Source organism: Myzus persicae, unplaced genomic scaffold (genome assembly GCF_001856785.1).
Source record: "Myzus persicae strain clone G006 unplaced genomic scaffold, MPER_G0061.0, whole genome shotgun sequence".
NCBI classification, from domain to species: Eukaryota; Metazoa; Arthropoda; class Insecta; order Hemiptera; family Aphididae; genus Myzus; species Myzus persicae.
Genome location: NW_019103941.1, coordinates 136,422 through 163,333, shown reverse-complemented (window position 1 = coordinate 163,333; position 26,912 = coordinate 136,422). Strand labels below are relative to the sequence as shown.

General features: G+C 30.5%; 2 protein-coding genes across 2 annotated transcripts; both read right to left on the bottom strand.

The window, feature by feature from the left end:
* LOC111036702 (zinc finger SWIM domain-containing protein 3-like) lies at window positions 1-1,927 on the bottom strand. Its single transcript, XM_022318828.1, has 4 exons — window positions 1,400-1,927; window positions 1,042-1,322; window positions 786-943; window positions 1-702 (listed from the first exon to the last, which is right to left on the bottom strand). Exons 1-4 carry the CDS (start codon window positions 1,642-1,644, stop codon window positions 1-3), a joined length of 1,386 nt encoding a protein of 461 aa, XP_022174520.1. The 5' UTR covers window positions 1,645-1,927.
* Window positions 1,928-13,035: 11,108 nt separating this feature from the next.
* On the bottom strand, window positions 13,036-15,365 carry LOC111036706 (E3 SUMO-protein ligase KIAA1586-like). The gene has a single exon (XM_022318831.1). The coding sequence runs from the start codon at window positions 15,094-15,096 to the stop codon at window positions 13,099-13,101; it is 1,998 nt and encodes a 665-aa protein (XP_022174523.1). The 5' UTR covers window positions 15,097-15,365; the 3' UTR covers window positions 13,036-13,098.
* Window positions 15,366-26,912: the final 11,547 nt, after the last annotated feature.

Below are 26,912 nucleotides of genomic sequence, written 5' to 3'. Positions count from 1 at the left end.
TTAAAATNACATTTGAATTGGGTGTTTTTGAACCAACTTCACAGCATTTTTATCGCGTTCTAATCTAATGCATTTGAGAACAATGAATAATTTTTCTACAAAATTTTCTAAAGTAGAAAAACAGGAAATAACAGATTTTAGTTTCCCGTTGAAACTCTCTAATCTATTATTTGTTTTATTCATAAAATTTCCTGTCATGTAGGTCATGCCTATCACCCATTCATCCCTTATTAAATGCCAGTTTTTATTGTAATATTCCATGACTGTTTCTGGTGCTATAGTCTTCAAGTGTTGGTATAAATTATTATATTCCATTTCTGATTTACAATAAACAATACTTTGAATTACTTCTTTTACCGTGTCCCTTTCATTGGGAGTGATATTTCGCTTATCACAGGTAATTTCGCGGTTAAATGTTCTCAAAGTATGAAATAAACATATTGTGAGTGCGCTATTAGGAAAGACTTGCTTGATAACATTTCTTTCCTTCATGTCCTTGTCCGTTACATACACCCGAGTTTGTGCCGAAATTGGGTTTTTTTTTTTAAAAGTTTCAAAAAACCAGCGCAAGGTAACTTCTTCCTCGTTCACTAATAAGCCAATTGCTGCAATTTCACTCTGTCCGTTGCCATCCTCCGTCATTAACACATATACTGGCAATCTTAAGTCGAGCAGTTTGTAAGTAGCATCTGCAAAAACTACCTTTAGAAACATTGGAAATTTTTAGTATATACTGGATATTATATAATTTTGTAGTGTTTTAAAATTTAAATAAAACATATTACTTCAGGAAATGCTTCAAACGATTCAGTCATGAATCTGTCCTGTATAAAAACACCATTGAGGTTATTTGACTCATCTGTTGATATTTCAACAATACAATTAAATTTGGTCTTTAATTTATTAACAACCTCCACTAAATTGTTCTTTGAATCATTATTTCCTTTAAAAAATAAAATAGTTATAGTAATATTATAATATCATAATATTAATATCAAATTCTTAAGAAAACCACTAAATTAAATTATAATTTTTTCTTACTGCCTGTAGTATGAATATTTGATAAGTCTTTTAAAGTAACAATCTTCCCACTTTCGTTCATTATTTTATGTTGAATCATTTTTTTATTTGCTTTGAGGTCCATAAGCTCCAATACGGTGGCCTTATTTTCGGGGGTTATTTTCCTTTGGTTAGGGAGATGATCATACAGTATCTTGGAAACCTCATGGTTGTGGTCCTCAGTCATCTTTGTGATGACTAGAGATTTTCCATCATCTGATGCCTTCAGGTAAATGCCAGCATCACAGCCTTGGCGCATTGTACTTCAAACATTTTAATATTTTAAATCTTGAATTTTACAACTTAGTAATAAATAAATAAATAAAATAAATGTACTCACGATGTAGAACGTTGGTCAAGGGTTTTTTTTTTTTTGTAGCATCCTCCATGCACACAACAAAATTTAATATAATAATATTTTAAGTCACTGGATGCTGTCATCATTCTGCCATTTGGAAATTTCGCGTTAATGGAGGTTAATGTCTGGCAGTCTTTTATAAAGAAATCTACAAAATTCACGTCTTTGTAGACCCTAAAGCTGCTCTCGAACTCTTCAAATGATTTATAGCTATCTTGGAGCTTCATAATAATTATATATATAACAGATAATTTACTTTAAACACTGAAAAATAACTGATGAACACTGAATAACTTGTACAAGGTTAGTGCAATTAACTTTTATAGGTTAGTACAGCTTTATACTTATCATCGGGTTATACAATGGAAAGGATATAAAGGTAGGTAAAAGCCAAATAAACAATTAAAGTTTTCCTAATAAAAATCTATTATTAAATATTTAAATTACGCGCCCAATGCAGTTCGGTGTGATACTCAACAGGTAATTTACAGTGTGACCCGGTACAGTGTAATCGAGCGCCCGGTACTCTTTAATATATCCGGGCGCCCGGCGCTCTACAGTGTAGCCGGGCGCCAGGTACTCTATTACATGTCCGGGCGCCCGGCGCTCTAGACACAGTGAAATATAATGAACAGTAGTTAAAATAAAATAAATATTTTTAGTCAGTCTTTGAGAAAAAATAAATTTATAAACCTTTTATAAAAAATACACAAAACTGAAAATTATTATAATATAAGTAATCATTAAAATAACATAACAACAAATGAGTAGGTATACATTTAAAATTGTTAACAAAACATTAACTGAAATATAATGAACAGTAGTTAAAATAAAATAAATATTTAACTATCTAATAAATTTTAGGTTCATATATTATACATATTACATATTATTATACATAGTACTGGTATGCTTGCTAATCATATCGGAAGATATATTAAAGTTGTAGCAAGACTTCTGTTGGTTGTTTAATATATTTTTTGAATGCAATATACCAGTTATAGTAACAGTAGAAAGTCTATTACGGAGCTTAGTTTTATTAATATTAATTGTGCTGAATAGCCTTTCAACACACGCGCTGCTATGTGGTAATGTTAAAATGTATGAAACCAATCTGTTCATAAATGGATACTTTTCTTTATCATTACCATATTTTTCAGTCTTGATGATTTTCCAAAAGTCCATTAAATCCAAAGTGAAATCAATATTAGAATTTCTAAGAAGTCTCCATTCTCTATCTATGTCGTTCATATTTATATTTAATTTAGGAAAATGTTTTGCCGCTAAAGTAATGCTTACAATGGTTTTTATGTTCTTTGGTTCAATAAAAGAGAGTGTCTTCAATAATTGCATATGTGCAGAATTGAATGGGAATCTCTTGTAAATTTGTGAAGTGCATTCAACATAGAAATTCAAACAGTTGGAAATGAATTCATTTTTTGCCAATGTTGGAAACTTGTTACCATCAGATAATGCCAAAGTACACGATCCTCCTAAATATATTTCATTGTGTGTTAAAAAATGTGATGGATTTCTGTACTGTACTAACGAAATATCTACATTTTGAATATATTCAGGTTTTAAGTAGCATTCCAGGATGGATATAAATCCATGAAGCTACCATTCTATCATAAGCGAGATGTATCTGAGGACTTTGTGACTGAAATAGTATGTTTAAGGTGGTTAATATAGGTAAAACAAAGTCTAAAAACTGTAAGTACAGTTCAGTACATGGATTTAATATTTTTTCAAATATTTGATTGGCTTTTTGGTCAATTAGTAATTCACCTTGAAAATATAGTTTCAAAGCATTGAACTGTTCAAGAACTTTTTTTACACACGAATGAAGAGACAGCCAACGTGTTTGGCTTGGTTGTAGTAATTTATGTGGCTTACTTTATACAAAAGATTGAAAATTTTTAAATTCGGATTGCCTCTTAAAACTTTGATGCATGTATGTGTATACTTCTCTTATAAAATCTTCAACATAATTAGGTAGTTTTTCTGCAGCATATGAGGCACATAGTGCTAATGAGTGGCACATACATTTCATGACAAAAATGTGTGGAATTTCATTCTCTAATAATGTTTTTACAGAATGTCTGACACCAAACATCGTTGAAGCGCCATCAGAAGCGAATCCAATCAAATTATCTTTATAGGGAATGGAGTTATTATTAAAGAAATTGATAATTTCGCTGTAGATATCATTAGCAGTTGCTTGAGCCATCTCCTTTAAATAACAAAATTCATCTTTTACAACAAATTTGTGTAAATCAATAATGCGGACAACTAACGCTAAATGCTTAATAGAACTTTTATCAGTGGATTCGTCAATAAGTATGGAAAAGTATTGATTCTTCATTCTAAAAATTAGGTTTTCAAATGCATTTTTTCCAATTACTTGACTAACTAAAGCGGTCGCTTTTGTACGGTTACATGTCATAGTTTTTACTACTTCCGATTCTGGACATATAGTTTTAAACATTTGAACAAGGTGGTCAGATGTCCTTAGTGAAATATTGTGTTCAGTTATGAACATAGCTAATCGAATTTCAGCTTCTTTCTTTCTAAATTCAAGTGAATTATGATGCGCAATTAATTTATCGACCGGTGAAATATTGGAAACTGCCTGTGAATTTTTTTTATGTTTTTCTGAACCTGAATGTTTTCGCACAGCAGAAATACCACCGAGGTATTCATCACCACACACCTTACAATGAAAATACATATTACCTTTTTTGCCACTTGTGAGCCACGGAGAAAATTCTTTATTTTGCTCCCAACTTTTTCGGTACTTTTGCGTATAAGGTTTTTTCTTTGGCCAGTGTTTCTTATAACGTGTTCCAGGAGATTCATCACTTGACGACATTATAGTATTATACACAATATTTAAATGAAATTAAAATGTTTATTCTAAATATTTCTATTTTGATTTGACTTTTATGCCAAGTCAAGATTTGAAAAAACAAAAAAAGAAAACTACTCTACGATTGCTTGATGTTTGATATTTGATAACAAAATTGATAACTATTATTCTATATTCAATCATTATTCTGTGATAATAATAAGATTAAAGTGACAGTGACGCAGTGCAGGCTGTACTCATTACGCATGTACATTCTGTACTTCTGTAATTCACTTTGTACACTGTAATACAGTATTACTGTAGTGTATAAATTGTATTTATTAAGTTTAAGTGCATTGGGAAATTTTTTTAAGGAAATCCAGGGATTCATTGGGAAAACAAGGAAAACTGAGGATTTTTAGACATTTAAATAGGGATTTTTTAATTTTTTGTCTGGCAACACTGCGGTTCGTCGACCAACGGTCGTTGTCATCACTCGTTTTACCATCACCTCGTCTTTTGGTTGGTCCCATAGACCTATTAACTAAATGGACTGCGCCTTCTACACCCCCTGCCTACCGAAGAACTCAGACAACATCAGATAAGCAAAAAGGGGTATTGTGGAAGAAAAAATGAATTATATCTTGTTTCTTCCATTTATTATATTTCCCGCCTATCCATTAAAAAAAACAACCATTTAGAATATATTTTATATTATTGTTATTATATTGTATTTATAATATTAATTATAACATTTATAAAATCTCATGAACACAATTAACTAGGTGGGAATCAACTGGTTAAAAACTCATATTTACCTCATGTTTTTTATAATATTAATTGAAATAAAAAAGAAATATACCTTCATAAAATATTAGACTATCGTGATTATTAGGATTATAATTTTAGTTAAGTCAATAGTTAATAGTTGAAGAAGTTCATCATCCAATAATGAGTTGAATTAAGTTCTCATAATTTTTATTTGCATGTTAAGACTTCTTTTTTTAATCATGTGATGCAATCACTCTATGACAATCTGCATTATTTCAAGTTGTACCTTAATTTATTGTGTGTGTGTGTGTGTGTGTGTAATAGACCTATATGACCAAGTGGCGCTCGAACCCACAAATAAGATTATAATGCTCTACCGGCTGAGCTTGCCAGTTAGGTAAGTTTATATTATTACAAACAAAGAAACACATTTTTATACGCTAAACAATTATATATTGTTATATTATAAAACACATTGTTATAATAGATAATATAAAAAAAAATAGTAAAAATAATAATAATAACAAATATTTTAACTTTCATACATGTACATGTTAAATAAATATATGGGACCATCCATTAGCATACAAAATTTAATATTTATTGGTTTCTGAAATGTACGAGTTTGGTGAAATGAGAACGTATTCTCTCTTTTGGCTGACTTCTTGAGCTGTTAAAATGGTGTATCCGTATATTGAAGTAGGTTTTGAAAATGTCTCTGATTAACTGGATTAAATGATTATTTATTGGATCTTGATTGTATATGTGGTTAGAAATTTTTAAAAAGTATTTATTGATATTTATTTTAGAAAATGATTTGATAATGAATGTTTCTCTGATATTCGTTGCACCGCTGGTTGTATATACTGATTGTTGAGTTCGAAATACATTTTCAGCGATTCGTCACAGCTCAGTCACATCACTACTTGGCTTAATTAGTCTACCTCGATTTTTTATTGATATTAATGGTGTAGGAGCTGTACTGGATTCAGATAAAACTTGAAGACATTCTGAACATTTTGTTAATTTTAGTAATGTTTTTGTTACAGCTCCACCAATGTATTGGGTCGTGTCCATTAAATATGATACATATGGTGAGTTCTTTAAGTCCATATACAAATTAGTATCCTCAGCTGTCCCAGCTACACAGGTCAGCTCTAAATGGTTAGAATTTTTTTTTTTTGATGCACTAGTGGTTGATAATATTACAGTTGTGTCTTGTGATATACAATTTGCTTGAGAAGAAGTTACTAATTCATTGTGTATTAGTAATCTTTTGTATGCCGCTTCAAATTGGCTGGCTGTTGGGTTATCACAAAATCCACCACGAGATCTTATAGCAGAAAAAAACATTTCAATGTGGTCTTGTGAAACTTTGTAAGTTTAAATAAATTCTAATTTATTTGATTTTAAAACATCATCAAATAACTCGCCAAGACTTCTGAGGCATACTATTAAGCCATTGAAACCAGTTTTTCTTCCAGAATTTATTATTGGAATAAAATTATGTGATTTTGACACTTTATTATAAACTTTGGTCTGTAGGGATGATAGATATTCAATAGACGAAGAAATGAAAGACTTAAGAAATAACTCATTATTTAAGTAAAGTGGTCTTTTAAATTGAGTTTTACCCAAAAAATTTCTAGTGTTTAGAATATCAAAAATGTCATTTATTTTCTTGCAAAATTCTGAAGTAGCATTGGTGTTTTGAAAATTAGAAAAATTTTGTTCACTACAATACGTCAGGGCTTTAGCAACAGATTCACTCAATGTTTGAGCCGCAAGCTTTACCTTCATTTTTTCTTTGAAAAAATTGATATGTCTTGATCTAATTTTGGTGGCCAAGTGTAGTTCAGCATTTTCTTGTAAAATTACCAACTGCTTAAATAAGTCCCATTTAATCTCTTGTCCATCCTTATCGTACAATGTTTGCCAGTCACCAAGTGTATTCCGACATAGTTTCAACATGTGACATGGATCCAAAAATATAAATATTTTTTCATTGGTGATTGGGTGCAAGATATATGTTTTTACATCTGGAGGATACAGTTTAGCTCCTAATGATGTAGCCATTGAAATATTTGAGGCGGCTCCATCAAATGTCAAGGTCTTCACTAGAACACCGGTATCGTGGACAATGGTTAAAGCAGTTTTAATTAAATTTGCTTTTTCTTCTCCAGACAAACCATTAAGTAAAAAATAGCCGATTGGAATTTTCCAATTAGAATTAATAGCAACAAGCATAATGACGAGTGCTTCTTTTGCTAATGGAAGGGCATCAGTATCATCATTTATACCGGTTCCTAAACTTATATAGCCTTGGTTCCTTGTGCCATTAAAATGTGTACCCTGTTTAATACTGACTTCATCCATCATCATACCACATACTAATATTTTGTTTTTTAATTTCATTTCCGCCACTTTAATTTCTAGAGCATTCATTGATTCTTTGGTAAAGCCAGGTGATCCATTGATTACAGCATACCATTTTCGTAACGTTGATGGATGTGGAAGACAATTGTTAAAAACTTGTCTTACATATTTATAAGCTGCAGCTGAATAAAAATTAAGTGTTAATGCAAAAGCCCTAAGTTCAGGTGAAATTTTCTTTTCAGTGTGACGTTTTAATTGTTTCATAATCATTTCTCTCTGTGCAGTAGGAAGATTTTCCTAAAATAAATCTTAAGATATTGTACAATGTTAACAAAATATTTAATTAATTCGCTATTTCTACCTTAAGGATAGTGAAACAGTTATCAGAAATTTTTTTCTCTTCCTTAAGATGATTAATCAACTGCGATAGATTTTTTATCTTCTTTCTTAGCCATGCATTTTTATTCTGCAGACTTTTTGTTTTTATTTTGAAGTCTCTTACAGTTGCTTGAGATACATTCCAATATCGTTTGCGTTTTGTTGGAGTTCTTAGATCTTCAACATTAAAATCACCAAATAAGCTTTTTCTTTTCCTAGACAATTTTAAAATTAATTTTAATAAATAATATTACTAAAGTAGAGAATAATTAGAAGGGCTTATATGTTTTTTGGTTAAAAAATAGTAACTTTAATTATAATATCATACTATCAAAACATTTATTGTTAAGAATACAATGTTTAACTTCATAAATTAATAAATAATACAATAAAATATACTGTATATTTTTATTTTTTATTGTATTCTTATAATGATTTATGTATTAACATTAATTATAAATACTATAATATTTATAATCAATGGTATTCATTTTTTAATTTTTTAATAAAAAAAATTAAAGTATAACATTTTAATGAAGAATGGCATATTTATTATTTTAATATTAAAATTTATATTTACATAGTGCTGGCCATTTTTTTTGGAGTAACTTGAACATTTTCACTAGGTTCACAAAGTAAATCCAAACTGTCATCTATTGTTGGTATAATTTCTTCTACAGCTTCAATGTGAGATAGCCCTGTAATATTCAAACTATTACCTTGGAGATCTGATTGTGATAATGTAATAACACTATCGCTCATATTTTCTGTCGTATCTTGAACAACAATATGGGATGGTTCATGTGTATTCGAACTATCATATTGTTCTTTGTTGAAAATATAAACACATTCTTCAACATCAAATAATGAGGGTACTGCGCTATTAATAAGTGAAAAAGATTGAGATCTTGCAGTTTTAATAAAATCAATTTCCCTAAAGTGTTTGCTACACACTAAACTGCTATGGTTAGTTTTAAAATTAGGGTAATATGATTTTATACACTTTGCCCATATATTTCTGAGTTTTTCGTCAGCTGGAAACCTTTTAACAAAAAACATAAATCTATGAATAACGATACAAGTGAAACATATATATTAATATCTTACTTGTGTAGTTTAATGTTGCATTGTTTTGATGCAGCACCTTTACAAAGTGGAATCGAGCATATCTTAACCATTGTGATATACAACCAAAGACAATAATAACTAAAACTAAATTTACTCTACACTAAAAGTAATTAGTACAGTTAAAAATTCAAATATTATGAAGTCAAAATTCAATTATCGCAAAATTAAGGACCAGTCACAACGACAGTAGAACACGAAGTCACGAAGTGATAAATGAAAACAAACAAAATTTCAAAACAATAATCACTGGCCACTGCGCATACTGTTTTTTTTTATCAGTCGTTATATTCATGGAATAAACGAAGTATATGTAATATTTTCTTCCCTGATACCCCTTTTTGCTTATCTGATGTTGTCTTATTAATTATTGCCCAAGGCGCAGTCCATTTAGTTAATAGGTCTATGGTTGGTCCTGTCTGACGGTTAACACATTTTTTTCCTATTCTATTTACCGCATCTGGTTGTAGTACAGTATTTTGTTTTGTAAATACTCACGATGAAAACATATTAATAATACGTTGTAAAAGTGAATTGCTTAAATTGCCATTCACCCTTTTAATAGGTGAGCGTTGTCTTTTGTGCAATATTGATGGGTGTCGAAATTTTTGTGAGTCAATAATATAGGTATTTACCTATAAAGTACATGAGACAAAATGAAAAACTGTTATTTACGATTTATAGTTTACATTCCTAGTTCACAGTCTTCACTTTATCTTGTACCACCTCGCAGAAACTCCGCGATATAGAAACCAATATAGCACCATCGTCGCGAGAAAATTTTTAAACACTGATTAGAACAAATGTTTTTTCAATTGTCAAGTCTTCAGAACATTTGTATCTGATAATTCCTAATAAAATAACCTGATACGCTTGTAAGATGACATTGGCCATGATTACAATTATGCATAATGCGAGGTAGGTTAAATTATAGGTATGAAAAATAAAACAGTACTGATAGTAATTTTGAAACCTTGTATGTCTTTTAAATATATATCTAACATTTTTCCTGGAAGTAGCAAAACTGAAAGGTAGACATTGGCGTGTATACATAAAGAAATTAAAAATACTTTAAATTATTATATGTCGACATGAACGGGTTTCAAACGCGCCGAACTGCCAAAATGTCTATTCTTACTACTTGTGTAATGGAAAAAAATTGCCAAAATCCAAACGTTTAATGCTGAACTATAACAACTTATGAAGAATAATGATGTATCAAATTTAAAAGTTGTTTGACAATGCAAAACTTTTGTGTTGAAAAATATAAAAACTAATCTAAAACAAATTGAAATTTTTAAATATCTAAATAATTCAAAGTACGAGTCAAAATACTTTTTAAATTATATCATGTATAAAAAAAGCGAATATAATTATTTTTGAAAAAAAGTATCTACGGCTATTAGTTTTTGAACTACAACAAAATAAGAAAAACGTTCGATAGAATTCATATTTACTTAAAGTTTAATTCGCATTTACTAGTATGCGGTGAATATCCAATGCCAAAAATATTCTTACTTATTTTATATAAAATAAACGTTTATGTGATTTTGTGCTTTGTTTATTGACAATTGTGAGCCTGTATATATTATGTGATTCTCTGTAAGAGATGTGTTAAATTTGAATTCAATGATTTAAAATTCGTAACTTGGTAACTAGTATGATTTCATAACTCAAAAAAGTTAACAATATTTTTAAAATTTAGAGAAATTTGATAATTTGCAATTTTATATAATTATTATAATTCACATTATGTTTTTTCTTAACTCAGTCATGCTCTAAACTACGATGGCGTTTGTATTCATCTTTTTTGCATATTATTATTATTCTCACTACAGGTACACTATACACTCTTCATTGTGACGTTCAAAGCGTCATTACCAACAACACCCTACCACACTTGATATCATATATTTGAAAACCTACTTCACCATTTAATTACAGACACACTAAACATTATACATATGTTGTATTTAAGAAACACGAGAAACTAACATATTTAAAAGAAAAAAAAAATGCATATAATTACTTTTGATCTGAAAAACATAAGTTAATAAATTAAATATTAGACAAAACATGGTCTTCAACTGTAGTCCAATTGAAAACTTACTAGGTTTCCTCTACTACATTCACCTGCAATTCATAAAATGATAGAATTAGAATTATCGTAAGCAATTATCAGAAATGTGTATTAGGTAATTACATTTGCGACGGCAACCGTGGCCATCCCCCTGGTGACGGTGTCCACGGTTGCTTCGCTTGTACAATTTAGAAGTTCTAGTGGCTGTGGCGGTGGCGGTGGCGGCAAATCTAGCTGGGCACGGCATTCATTAAAATTGTATTTATAATAAAAAATAAAAAATGATTACAAACATTGGTCGTTGTACACACACTCACCTTGACAATAGCGGGCAATATGCCCGGTTTGCCGACACCTAAAACACCCTGAAACATAAAATAAATACATGTCATCAAAAGTCCTTAGCCGAAATTTATATTTGATAAAAATCTACTCACTTCTCTTCCGCCTCCCACCAGAACCTCCACGGGAGGGGTTATATGGGGTGTTGTGAAAATGCACACCCCTCCCGTAAAATTTGTAAATATTTGTCACGTTCATACTTCAACACAAAAACAAAATGTAAATAAAATATAGTATTTTCACAGGTAAACCTCTATTGTCGCACCGTGTCGGATTGATTACATAAACACTTAGGCATACGACATTTCACGAACTGATGTTCAACAATATTGATATCCGTTACCACAGACACATTTTTAACTATACTAATTTTTATAAAATTACAAAAAATTATGAATTTACGATAAAAAAAAAAACAAAACACGTGGCCTTCACCAACCATAGACGATATACATTAGTGACATAATAATTTGTAGTAAATAAAATAATTTAGCGGAATGTTTTTCAAAAAATGGTTCAAATATTAAAATACATTAAGTAAATATCATATAACATATAACAAAAGTAAAAAACAAAAAGCACGTGTGTCAAGGCGACTATCAAAGTAGGTACCTTATAACCCAATAACCCAATAACCCAATATTTAATAAATAATCACAAAGTTTACTAACGCTGTGTTCTCCGACGGCTGGACGCTGGTTGAGAAACAGTGTTGCCAGATGAAAATTAAATAAATCCCGAAATGTACGTTCGAAAATCCTCAGATTTACTTAAAAATCCTTAAAAAATTTTTTTAAGGCTGCGCTCGCTCATAATATAAGGGGCAAATCCAAACGATGGCACAAAACATGAACATCAACTTTTATTAAATCATCTTCAGTTAAAAAAAATTAACTGAAATTTAAAACCATTTATTAATTAATTAATAAACAAAATATATTTGATTAACAACATTTATTTGATTAAAAAAATGTAACATTAATATTCTGAACAATATTTAATAATATACATCTTTTTTTAATTATTGAATATAAAATAATAACATAAAAATTGAATATTAAATAAAAGGAACTTCTTTGAACCAAAGGTAATAATAAAACAATGTATAAACAATTAACCATAAATAACAAACAAGTTAAAGTGTGTTTGATAAGTTATAACAAATTTAAATAACAGTTCAACAAATTTAACAAAATATAAATAATAATTATATAAGTAATAAAAAATAATAGTCAAGAGTTAATTTTTGTACACCCTTTCTAACTGATAATGAAAAAGTGAATAGATTAAAAGTAAATTTTAAAAAAACATAAGGAACTTCTTTGAACCAAAGGTAATAATAAAACAATGTATAAACAATGAACCATAAATAACAAACAAGTTAAAGTGTGTTTGATAAGTTATAACAAATTTAAATAATAGTTCAACAAATTTAACAAAATATAAATAATAATTATATAAGTACAAAAAATAATAGTCAAGAGTTAATTTTTGTACACCCTTTTTAACTGATAAATGATAATGCAATGGTGAATAGATCAAAAGTAAATTTTAAAAAACATAAGGAACTTCTTTGAACCCATTATAATGAGAAAAACAATTTATAAATAATAAAACATAACATTAATTAAACAGAAGTATAAAATGTGATTAAACATATATAAATATAACAAATAAAAAATTTTTAAATAAGTGAATCACAACAAATTTTACAAAATATAAATTAGGTTAGTATTTAAGTCCGAGATCAATGTTTTCATCTTATTTATACATATCACTTTTGTGTTTTTTTAACATATTATTTGTGACACTAAAATCATAACAGGATTTTTGTTGATGATTTAAAATATTTTTGGAGTGTAATATACCTGACAATGTGCTAGTTGATAAACGGTTTCTTATCTTAGTTTTATTTAGATTAATTACACTGAATAGTCTTTCCACACAAGCACTACTATGGGGTAAAATTAAAATATATGCAACAAATTTGTTGATAAGAGGAAAAAATTCTAATCCATCACAGTTAGTGGTATCTCGAACACTTTTCCAAAACTTAGTAATGTCAACTTGTTCAAAATCAAAATCAAAATTTTTTAATTGACGCCACTCTCGATCAATATCATTTAGATTCAATTCTAAAATGTTTTCGAAATAATTAGCTGCCGGGGCAATGGACATGGTATTTTTTATTTCTTTAGGATTTAGAAATGATAAATATTTTAAGCACATAATTTGAGGGGAATGAAAAGGAAATCGTTGGAAAATTTGTTTTGAACATTCAACATAAAAATTTAAACAATTTGTAAAAAAGATTTTTTTCTCAGCACTTGATAATTTGCAATCTGTTTCAGATAAAAGAGCCATACACTTACCACCAACATAAATTTCATCATTTTTCAAAAAGTATTGTGGATTTCTATATTGAACTTTTTCCAAGTCAGTTTTTTCGAGATAATTTGATTGCATGTAACAGTCTAGTATGGTTTTATATGCTGATACCATTTTTGAGTATAAATGATAAATTTGCGGCTTTTCATGCTGGAACAACTTGTTAAGTGAAGTTAAAATTGGTAAAACAAAATCCAAAAAATTTAAATAGAGTTCAAAAGTTGGATTTGATACACGTAAATATAAATCACTAGCTTTATTGTCAATCAGGTGTTCAGCTTGAAAATATAATTTAAGAGCTTTTAACTGTTCCAATATTCTTGTATTGCAATCATGTAAAGCCAGCCATCGAGTTTGTGACGGTTGCAGTAATTTATGAGGTTTAATTTCAAGAAAAGTTTGAAACTCTTTAAATTCCAGTTGGCGCTTGAAACTATACTTCATGTATGTATATATATTTCTAATAGTGTCTTCAATTTCATCTGGAATTTTTTGGCAGGCATAAGATGCACACAAGGCTAAAGAATGACAGATACATTTCATCACAAACAAGTTGGAAATATCATTCTCTAGAAGAGTTTTTACCGAATGATGTTGGCCAAACATTGTATTTGCACCATCAGATGCGAATGCTATCAAATTTTTCTTGTATGGCACAGAATACTTAAGAAAAAAGTTAACTATTAATTCATAAATTCCTTGTGCAGTGCAGTTTTTAACTTCGACTAAACTTAAAAACTCATCCCTTACTTTATATTCATCATAATCCATTAATCTTACAACTATGGCCAGATGTTTTGTTGATGACTTATCAGTCGATTCGTCAATCAAAATTGAAAATTGCTGGTTAGCTATTTTTAAAATTAAACTATCAAAACCAGTACATCCAATAACATTGGTGACAATAGCTGTGGCTTTTGTTCGGTTACATGACATTTTATTTATGACATTTGACTCTGGATTTAGTGATTTTATTAAACTTATTAAGTGATCGGAAGTTCGAAAGGCTATATTGTGTTCCGTTATAAACATTGCTACTTTAATTTCAGCCTCTTTTACTTTTTTATCGGTAGTAATATTATTACTTACTTGTTGCATTTGATTAATAGGTATGGTATTTGCTACAGATTTGGCATTACACACATGTTTGCCTGTTTTAGAATGTTTGGCAACTGCAGATAATCCACCAAGATAAGAATCGTTACAAAACATACAGTGAAAATATGTAGCTCCTTTTTTACTAGAACGTAACCATTTAGAATAATTTGGATTTTTTTGCCAATCTACCCTGTAATTTTGTAAATATGGTTTCTTTTTAGGCCATCCTTTCGTACTACGTGTCGTTGAATCTTCATCATTTGATGACGCCATTCTAATATTCTGTAAAACAATAAAATTTAAATATTTATATGAACTATGTTCACACTTCAAACTACATATTATGCCGATTTGACATTAAATAGTATCTGTAATGTTACTTTCAACTTACTTCTAACATGTTAGGTCTATGATTTCAGTTACGACTTGACGACTTTGCGTTTGCTTTGCAGTTTGCACTTCGCAATTTGCCAGTTTGAAAATGATTAGTGAGATAACTGAATACTGATAAAGTAATAAGTGAAATATTTCAAATACTTATCATTTATATTCTTATCAGTATAACTACAATTATTTACCTAGGAAGATATTATAATATCATTGATTGTTTTATTCTGTGATAATATATCTACCTTGAAAATTACAAATTTTAACCATGTTTTATTCTATAAGAATCGTATTATTTTATTTTTTTTTGTGAAATACAGTTTTTTATAAATTATAACCTAAGGGAACTTAAATCTTCAGATATCCTCAAAAGTATAAAATCTTCAAATTTATACCTAAAGCAAGTCAAAATCTCCAGAAATAGGAAAAATCTCTAAATATGGCAACACTGAGAAATGAAATTAGTCTACGTCGGTCGCAGTGCCTGTTGCCAAAAATCTTATTTCCATCACTCCACTTTATCGGGTAACTACGACACCGTTATGTATAGATAATTACGCGATTAGGAAACGATGCGTGTGACAGAGATCGATGTAGTGGATACAGGCGATACAGCAGGCAGACAGAGACCGTAATGTGAAACGAGCCTTTGATAATATTATTACATACAGAGGTTATTACTCATCGACCCCCCAATTAATACGCTATGATAGACACTATAACATTTGACGCAAACATCATGTTCACCTTCAACTATCCTGTGAACAATATAGTATCTATAACAAAAAAAGCTTTACGTATTACACGACGATGTACACAAATTGTTGAACCTCTTGCACCAATAGTTGACTGACCGAGCTCGAACCTTAATAGATTTCAACTAGAGCACCTATCCACTAGATACTAATTTTAATTACTGTCGCGCCCTACCTGCTTAGTTGCAGTGCTAATAGTACCTACGTAGCTAACTTGAATGTTAAACGATTTTCACTTGAGGTGACGGACTTGCTAGGCATTCCAACTCAGTTTTCGAATTTACATTTTTTTGCATACGAAAAAGCAAAGGACATGCGACGGAGAACCGTGTTATTCAATATCAATTGCCGATTTTCGTGGGTGAAGTGAAATTTCAAACATTCCCGCTCTCGAAACGAGATCTCTAAGACTTATCAAAAATCGTTATCACCTCCTACATTTTTGTTTTTTAACTGCCCATGACGTCAACAGGAGTGACTTCTATAAGTAATTTCAACGACATTGACGTCTGCATCGCCGAGTGTCACGACAGCGAGTTTCACAAGCAGCTAGTAACTTAATAAACTAATAGAATCAGTAAAAAAAATATGATAGGGACAGTGCATTCAATGATACCAACTCTGGTGACAGGTTAAGTAGCCAGAGGCCGTGCCACTGGCGCTGCTGGCGGACGGGATGAAATTCCCTAGACTAGCAACGTTTGGGAAATATAATTTAAAAAAAATAATAATTTGGCACCGGATCACGCGCCTGTAAGCGCTTAAGAAAAAAAAATTCGTGAATGCACCCTCCGGTGGTTGATCGAAAAGACTTGTAAAAAAATTATTAATTGTTGCAACGGTCGATGGGGATTTATCGTGTACCTATTTTATCTAATCTAAGTGTCTAAAGCAAATTTAACCAACTAATAAAAGCAGTAATAAAATTGCAATCACTCTGAGTGAAGACTTCCGACTGAAACAAGCCAACTTTCGTCTTACAGATTTCATCCACGCGATCACAGATACCTCATTATTCACTGTCGGTTGTTACTAATTTTTTTTTTTTTTTTATTGTTGGAAAACTCAACGAACAGTCTGACAAACGGTATAATGCCGGAATAACTCCAACTATTGCCCCATGGAATGCGACGAGTGAGACGGCCGATGCAATGCCGGAATACTCCAACTATTACACCATTGGTCGCCCTCACAAACCGTTCGCCGAGTTCGCCTTAAGCTGTGACAATATTTCTCTCCTAGCCGCGTACGTCTGCCCGGGTGGGTCTTACAGCGACGTCGGAAAAAAATTGGTAAGTAAAAATGTCGACAATATAATGCGAACAACTTACTCGTTGGAGTCCTTCAGTCGGCACGGATAAAATACTCACGTAAAATGGATGCACGTGAAGAAGGACAACGACAAAAGAAAACTGTAAAAACACGGACGCAAAAAAATTTGAAATCGCACAAAACTTCACATCAAACCAGGGTTACCAACTGATTTTTCATAAATGCCCTAGACTTTATATCAATATTTCCCTATTATTTCCCTGTAATCTTGTGTTAGCAGAATCGTGGGGGGCTTTAAATTACAAATATAATGAGACCTACAATTAATCAAATATAAAAATATTCAGGTAACAATAAACCAGGGGCAGGAACCGTATCAATTTTTATCGGTTTGGTTAATGGTTACGGTTTTGGTATAACAGTTACCGGTTTATGTAACGGTTACAGGTTTTAGAAAATTAAATTACGGTTTAAGAAATTGGTTTTTATTTCGGTTTCGGATTAATAAACCGGTTTTTGGAAAAAAAATTTTACTTATTTTATAATCTCATCAAGGTTAAGTAAGTATTCTATTATATTTGATGGGTCAGTTCGGTCCAGTGATAAGAAATTATAACTGATGATCGAAATCACGATTTAAGATAGTACTCAGTGGCGTATATATCATTTTTGTTTGGTGGGGGGGGGGATAAGAAAAAAAAATTTAAACCTAGTTACTGTTACCTAATATTTGTGCATTCAAATAATAAATAACAAAACATATATATTTAATATATTTTATTTACAAACTACAAACAGTTCAAAATTATAGTAAAAAATTTAATTTTCTTTTTTTTTTGGCTAATTCATCAATTACCTCTTTGGTACTGATAGGAATATTCCTATGCACAGCCATTAAAGTAAGGCCGTTAAGTCGCTCTAATCAAATCTATTCAAATTTTAAAGACAATATTTAGTTAAGTAGGTACGGAACAACATACGAGGTACAACTCACGGAATGTCGATTTTAATAAAAAATTGATAATATTGTAGTGTAAATACGTAAAACCCATCCGTGCATTATACAATAATAATTTCTTAAAACATTTCCAGAAGTAGGAAAATGTATTATTAGCCACACGACCATGCAGGCGTCTTCGTCGCAGCGTTGTTATCGGCGGCGGTGGCGGTGGCACGGCTGAACAAAGTCTATTCTTGTAATAATTATATTTATGAAATAAAAATTAACAAAAATCCTAGCTTTTTTTTTGTTTCCTTGTGATCTTGGAATGCCCTAATGGCTAACACTAAAAACACTATTTTATATAATTCTTTAAAAGTTATATGGGGGGGATCTGACCCCCACATCCCCCCTTGTATACGCCCCCTGATAGTACTATCAAAACCAAGACTCGCCAGCACCATCTCCTTGATCTACTTAGTTACTCAAGACGACTTATCTTCAAGAGTTAAGAGTCCGCATTCTAATCTCTAATACATACTTATATATTATGTAAATAATATGTTATAATATATTGTATTTTTATTTGTTATTTTAAAATATTCAGTGATTTACCACTTTACCAGTTACATTTAAAAAAATAAAAATAGCCATAGTTATCCTTACAATGACCTTTATTAAAGTAATTACCACCAAACATAAGAGAAGGATAATGAACAAATACTATACAAATAAGTAATAAACTTTATTTGTATTATATTAATTATTTATTTAATAGAAAACCTTTAATTATACTTTTCTGTTGACTTTTTTATAATTTAATGTTGCCTCTTATTACCATGATATGTTCAACTAAATCTTTTGATATAGTGGAACATAGGTCAGACAAAATGAATTTCAACCCCGAAAAACACCTTTCTACAGACACCTGGAATACAAAATAAATAACTATCTACAGTAAAGTTGATGTGGTAAGTATAATAATGAATATATAAATATAAAAACATAAAATAGCATAATATGCAGGAAAAATCAGGGAAAATATTTTCTATAGGTTAAATTATATTAATGAAATTAATCAATACTAATTATACCTGAGTAGCAGGAATTGCCATCAGAACTTTTGCAAGCTCATAAAGCTCTGGCGTAATATGTTTTTTTGTTGCCCAATATTCCATTATATCTATTTTGTAGGACTAGTATGGTACTTTATCATACTGTTCGAATAATGTCTCTCTATAGAAGGAACAGACGAATACCAGAAGTGGCAGTCGGTGTGGATGAATGACAGATTTTGATTTTGATTAGTTATTGTTGTAGTTTCAACATTAGCTGGTAGAACCATCTGCAAATGGCATAATAATTTCCATGTTTTTGACAAATGCAGCTTAGCCTGCTATTTAGCATCAGCTGTCAAAATACCCTGGTAGCTTGGATCCAGATACATAGCTTTAACAGTGAAAATAAAATTTGAGTTGGTAATTTTATTTACAAATTAAACATAATGAATAGATATAATATGATATTAATAGGTCCTTACCTACCATTATTCAGTCCTTTATTTACTGAAGAAAGTTCTCGTTGATGATTTATTTTTATTTAAGAGGATATCAGCGCACTATTTGTTTTCTCTCTCTGGCTCACGCGCAACATAGACAAAACGCATTTACGCAGAACCATTTTTTCTATGATTTTAAGTAACCTTAGAGTAAAAACACCAATTACAAAAAAAGATAGAGAATAATATTTTTGAGGGAATGACATATCACATAATATATTACATTTTTTGTAACTAGCTTGTGGTCACACTGGTAGATAGATTGGTGAGATTTTTACTTTCCTAAGTTGGCAGTAGTGTACAAGAAAATTTCTTTTTGATTATAATATAATCGATAAAAATTAAATTTTTTCGGTTTCGGTTTTCATTGCGGTTTTTTGGTTTTTCGGTATGGGTTCAGTTACGGTTTTAATTTTTTTTCGTGTACAACCGGTTTCCAAAAACCGGTTTGATTACGGTTCCTGCCCCTGCAATAAACATTACGGTTGTCTATTCATAAAACACAGTAAGTGGCATTTTTATCAATTTACGTTTTATTGGCCAAGATTGTTTGAAATTATGTGCTGCGTCGATTGCACCCACTCTTGATACTAACATCTTTTTAATCAATGAGATAAAATCAAGTATTTCCACTTATTTTTATCAGTTTATAAAGAAACAAATTGTAAAACACAGTATGTAAAATTAGTGTACTTGCTGTGTTTTATCATTATTAACTGATTTTCTTACAAATTTTCTTACAGATCATATAACACAGTATATACTTTTAACTGTTACATACTGTGTTTCATAATTGTCTATTGATTTCAAAATATTTAATTATAGAGTTATATTTAGCCTACTAATATTAGGAACTAATTTACAAATTAGATAAGACGTCGTACTAAGGCTTACAATTTTAATACATATTAGTTTGATTGCATACATAGTTCGCCGTTTTTTAATTGATCACTCAATCATAATTTAATTAAGGAACATAAATACCTATAATATAAATAAATATATAATGTCCAACCATACGTATTCTGTTATGTCAAGACAGCCTTCAATTTCTTCTTCTTCAACTATTTTAGGTAATATAATATTTTATTTTAGTTAAAAAGTTGTGTTATGTGTACCCAAATCATTTTGGGAAATATAGAGGCTAAGATTAGAAGAAAAGGTAAAGTCTTTGATTTTCAAGATCTTATCAGCACCATTGAAGGATCCAGAAATAAACTGTGTTGCCATTAGATACATTTTGTGACTGGAAAAATAAAAAGAGGACAACAAAAAACAAAGATGACCCATTTATTAATTTCAAACTGACTAATATTGTACAGGCTCGATTTGTTAGAAATTCTTTCAATTTATGGTACAAGTGTGATTTTGAAGATGACAGCAGTGAGATTAATTTTTTACAAAAAAGTGCCATAAGAGAAATTGGGAGACGGCCAGCTAGTAATAATATCAGACGGGGTATCCCTACTGACAAAAAACAAGAAATTGTTAAGAAACTGGTACATTTAATGCCCCAAAACCGACAGTCGTTTTGGAAAGAACTACCAACATCAGAAGGTTCGTGAGACTTGTTGAATAACGAGGAGTATGGTATTAATATATCATCAATTATTGACTGATTACTAATAAAAACAATGTATTCTACCTATTTAAAATTATGACTGATACTGTGATAACTTAAATTCCTACTTAGTTTTAATTTTTACTATTTTAATTTGAATTGTTATTGTGTTATTAATATTGGAGGTACCAATATAAGGGTAATTTGTTTTAATAGCTATTTCTTTATTGTCAATTTGTATTTTATTATTTCCTAAAATATGGTTAGACTACTTAGACTACATCCTGAATCTTCTTATTATAAAAAATAATTACTCAGAAATAGTGACACAACTAGCACTAAATCTTAGAATGGCTATTCTTGTTTATAGCCCCACCTCAAAACTAAGCCAAAGGTAAAATATTTTTTTTTGGACATGCTACGAGTAGTTTTGGGGGGTTAAGCCTCCAAAGCAACCCCCCTAGTCGCGCCTATGCTCAGAAAATATAGAAAAACATAAAAAATCAGTTATCTTGCTGTGTTTTAATTTTTGTTTCGATAAGGCAGAAACCTAATAAGAAACACAGTAAGATCACTTACTGTGTTTTAATGTTTGTTTGATGGTTCATAAATTTAAAAACATTCTTATATAACACATTTTTCAAGTTTACACAAGGACTTTAATAAGGTGAGACCAAATTAATAATAAATTATATATTCAAGACCTCTTTGGTACCTAAAAAAATTATTTTGTTAGAAATTAACGCTATCTATGTGAAATGCAGAGCAACTTCACTAAAACGTTTCTCCTGAACAATTATCTGTAACACACATACTGTGTTTTATGAATAGACAGCCTACGTCGTATAAGGTAATTTGCAGATTTTGTCCCCGTGAGTCGGTCTCCGATTTACGAATTATTTGTCGACAGACCGCAATCGACCACTGCTGCGGCAACGTCGCAACCGAAAATCCGGGGAATTTCTTCCGAAGACCCACTGACGGGTACAATAATGTGGGGAGAATAAGGATGGAAGGACTCACATCGAATTCCAAAATCCAAAAAGTACGGGTGGTCATCGGACCGACGCCTCGGTACTCTCCTCTGACGATTGATCGTCTCCGAACTTCTTGCAACCCAGATATCTCGTTTAATATTTGTCTTAGCCGTTTCCGACCTTAGTACATTTACGTTTCATTTTCGATTTTTAATCAGTTTTGAAAGTTTCAGAACCATTGACTGAAAAATTTTCAAAATCCATACCGCGGATGACCGCCTTTTCAGACGGGCCACGATCGACCACTGCTGCGGCGGCGTCAGCGACCGATAATAATTTTTCGAAACAAAAGGTGGATTTCAATCCAGCGAATGCCTCGTTGTTGATACCATCGGCCAGTCATGTCTTGGGGAAACACGCGGCACTCGAGTTCAATACGGGAAATCACGAGGCAAAAAATATTCCCCGGATTGGCCGTACCTGGACAATATTTGCGAATGGCCCACTCAAGGGTTCACCTGGCCCCATCAGAATGTGGCCCGTGAGGAAGTTTTTGAGAGTTTGCAATCTATTTAATGTGGATTGATCTTCGGTAAGTTCGGTTTGTAGGTTCGTAAGGGCCTAGCGAATTAAGGGTAGAAAATCAGTTGATGTAGAATACAATCCGGGAAAGTTGAAAAAGAATGGCCGAACCACTAGGACAATTGTCCTCACTGACGGGGACAAGTTTAACCTCACAAGACTGAAACAAAGCGATCTTCCGATGGCATCTTGTTTAGTTTCATAAAAAGCTTTTCTAACTTTCTTAAAATATCTAACTATCAATAATGAATAATTTACACCAACATTTAAATTCTTAAATAAAATTTTATTTTCAAAACTTTTTATTAGATTTTTAAGTAGATACCTATAATAATTTATATAAGTATATTATTAGTTATAGTGATACCTAATAGTAGTAATCTATATATAAAAATGGAGCCAAAAATGTATATAACAATTCATCAATTGAGAAAAGCTGTGCCCATTTGGCTCAATTTTTTAATAAAATAAACATTAAATAAATATAATTTTCTCAATAATCACATACAACTGGCGGAACCCTTGGCATTGTCCCACGGAACACACTGGGAAACGCTGAATTAAGAAATTCAAACTTATTTATCACTTCGTTCAATCCAGTAAATCTATTGTGTAATTATTGTGCTAAAGCTGTATTGATTGTCGGTAAAAAAATTTTAGTTTTAAAATTATCATCCGTCTCACTCAATCGTCTGTCGATCTTCCATCTACTTTTATAAGTTTTTAATAAAATAACATTTTCTAGAATGGCCAGTTTTGCGGCAATAATATTTTAAAATATCATTTTTCCAATAATACTAATTTTATTTTCAACGATAACAAAACGTCAAGTTTTGACACTTATAAAATTTAAACACACCGATTACTGTTTATAGCCGACAATAACAACAAACTACAAACGTCATTATCATTATTTTACCAACATACAGAGTGATCCATTTAAGAGAGTACACTAATATCTCAAAAGGTTACCTTTTTTGAATTTTTTTCACCTTTATATTTATTGGTGAAACCACAATCAACTTTTGATTTTCAAATGGGAACATATGACAAAAAGGCCATAAATTAATAAAACCATTTTATTTATGAATATTTAAATAGGTTAGGTTCAGTGAGTTAAAAAAATGGATTTCCTGTAAGGGATTTGTTGAATTTGAATTCAATGATATAAAATTTGTAATTAAAAAAACTAACTAAATTTCAAAAAAAAAAATTTTAAACAGTTTTAAAAATTTCAAATATCTCTATGATGATTTCATAACTCAAAACAATTCAAAATGTTTTCAAAATTGCATAACCTTAAGAAAACTATAAAATAACCATTTTGTGAAAATGTCAAATACCTTCCCATGGCTATAAGTTTTTGAATCGCAACAAATTTAGAAAAATTAGTTTTGTGAGAACTCGTTAATATTTATGGGTGATTACCTATTTTATGCAGAAGAAATTCAAACACTCATTAAAAAATAATTTGACGGAAAAATTTTTTCTTTGATAAATTTATTCAAACTTACAAATCTTAAATTAAATTTGAAAATCTTTAATTTTATAAGAAAAATTTGTATGGATTATAAGAATAAGATAGTCTTGATTGTCTTTTCTTTTTTACCTTATTTAATTGTCCATTTGGCTATATATAACATTATTATCTTGGGACTTATTGGCCACGGTCGGAACTCTTGTTCCACCAATGATATATACATTGGTACCTCTTATGTTGTACTTGGGTGCAATTTTCCCTTTCTTGAATACTAGCTGCTATCGGAAACTCAAGGGCATGTGAGACTCGGCGATGGAAACGACAATGTCGTTGAAAAGACTTATAAAATTCGCTGCAGTTGAGATGGGTGGTTATAAAACAAAAAGTTGAGGAGGTTATAAGGGTTTTTGATAAGGCTTGAAAGTCTCGTTTCGAGCGCGGGAATGTTTGAAATTGCAGTTTCAGTGTCTAGAAATCTCACTTCATCCACGAAAATCGGCAATTGAATATAATACGGTTCCCCGTCGTATGTCCGGTGCTTTTTAGTATGTAAGAAAATGTGGCTACTTACAGCTTCAGAGAACTTCACTAACGGTCTCGCATTTGCATACAAACAGTGTCCTCAACAACACCTTGTGTATTGTTAGAATATTCTCTGATCTTTCATTTGTACCAGTCGTCCAGATTAATCGTTGATATCTTTTTGGTGATCAGATCTATTACCGGTGGTGTTGGTTGGGGATGGTGATTCTTGACCGACTTCAACCGCTGTTTACGTTTTTGCTAAAGATTTATCTTTCGTGGCTTTAGAGCTCCTCGAAGAATCTTATCCATTGTATAACGTTCTAATCTCCGATAATTTCGGTGTAAACCGTATAGTAATTTGTCTTTATTATATTAAATAAAAGAGACATGTGCCAATTGTCAAAATGTTCAGTAATGTAGGTATGACATAAGCTTCTTTTTATTTAATGAGCCATTACTATTATTTATAAGACGATTTTTATCATTGCTAAATATTATTGCTACACAATATTATAAAAAAAATGTATTATTAAAATGGTCAATCGTATACAATATGCACAGATTTTTAAAATAAGAATATAAATTAAAAGTGAAATTTTTTTGTCGGTCGATTGACCCAGAACCAATTTTTATGGTACAAATTATATTTTAATGACCTCATTTCAAAGAGATGATTGATTCAAAATCAGTTAATTATTAAATTAGATAACATAATAACGAAGGAAGAACATTTCTAACTATTAAGTTAAAACGTTAGATCAGTTGATATGTGATGTTAATAATAGCATACAGAATATTATAACGATAGACATTTCGCAGATATTAACACAGCATTTAATATTTTTTAATATAATATTTACCGAGTTTAACTAGGAGACCGATGAACTCGTTGACTCAATAGTTTAGGGCCAAAATGGACAACTACTGAACTACACCATTCAATAATTAATCCAAAATTAATAATAAACCAGCTAAAAGAAATCAAAAACATACTTCCTCAGCATAGATGGATGCTCCCACAAAATCCAGAAAAAATAAAAGCGTCCATGATATTTTAAAACTATTAACTGTTTCCTTAACTCTTTCCGGCACGGTGGGATATACACAATCCCACCAAAAAAATAACCTTTCCGGCACGGTGGGACAAATAGTATACCACCTATAAAATATATTTTTTTCTACTTTTAGTAGTTTGTTGGTTTTATTTAAGATATTTAATATGTTTTCCATTATATATGGCTCATTCGTGTACATTTCTAGAAGTCTACGATTATTAAACATCACTTAATTAATTTTATCAAATTATTATATTTATAAATTTATTTTTAAAACTTAGGCCCATATGCATAGTCATTTTATGTGTCACATAAGACATAGTTATGTGACACATAATTTCTTTTAACAATTTTCTCTTGCACAGTGATATTTATGTATTACATAGGCCATAAACAAACACATAAAGTTATGCGCTAAAATTCCGCCACCTAAGTCTTAAGTGATACATAAATTTGTTATTTTTACGTGCTATCAATATTTTTCATGCTCAAAATATAAATTTTAAAAAGTTGTTTAAAAATATAGTAGTATGGACGATTTTTATAACTTTGTGAATTATGTAGAAATGGTTGATGAATATTTCGATGAATTTGATGTTGAACGAATTCCAAGAAGGTATATTCGTAATATTGAAGATCCGTTTGAAAAATATAATGACAACACATTTTTCAAACGTTATCGATTTCCAAAACTAATTGTCATGGATCAGTTATTAAATTTATTAGGTATTAACTATGCCAATAATCGAGGATTGCCTATACCTCCCATTCTACAGTTATTGACAACATTACGATTTTATGCAACAGCAAACTTTCAAGTGAAATACCACCTAATTTTAATTTGTAAAAATTATTTAAGACATGTTACTTTTAATTTATAGACTGTCTGTGGAGACTTGAGAGGCATTGACCAGAGTACTGTGTCTAGAATTATTAAAAGAGTTTCCCATGAGATTGCTAGTCGTTTTAGGGACCATGTAATAATAATAATATAATA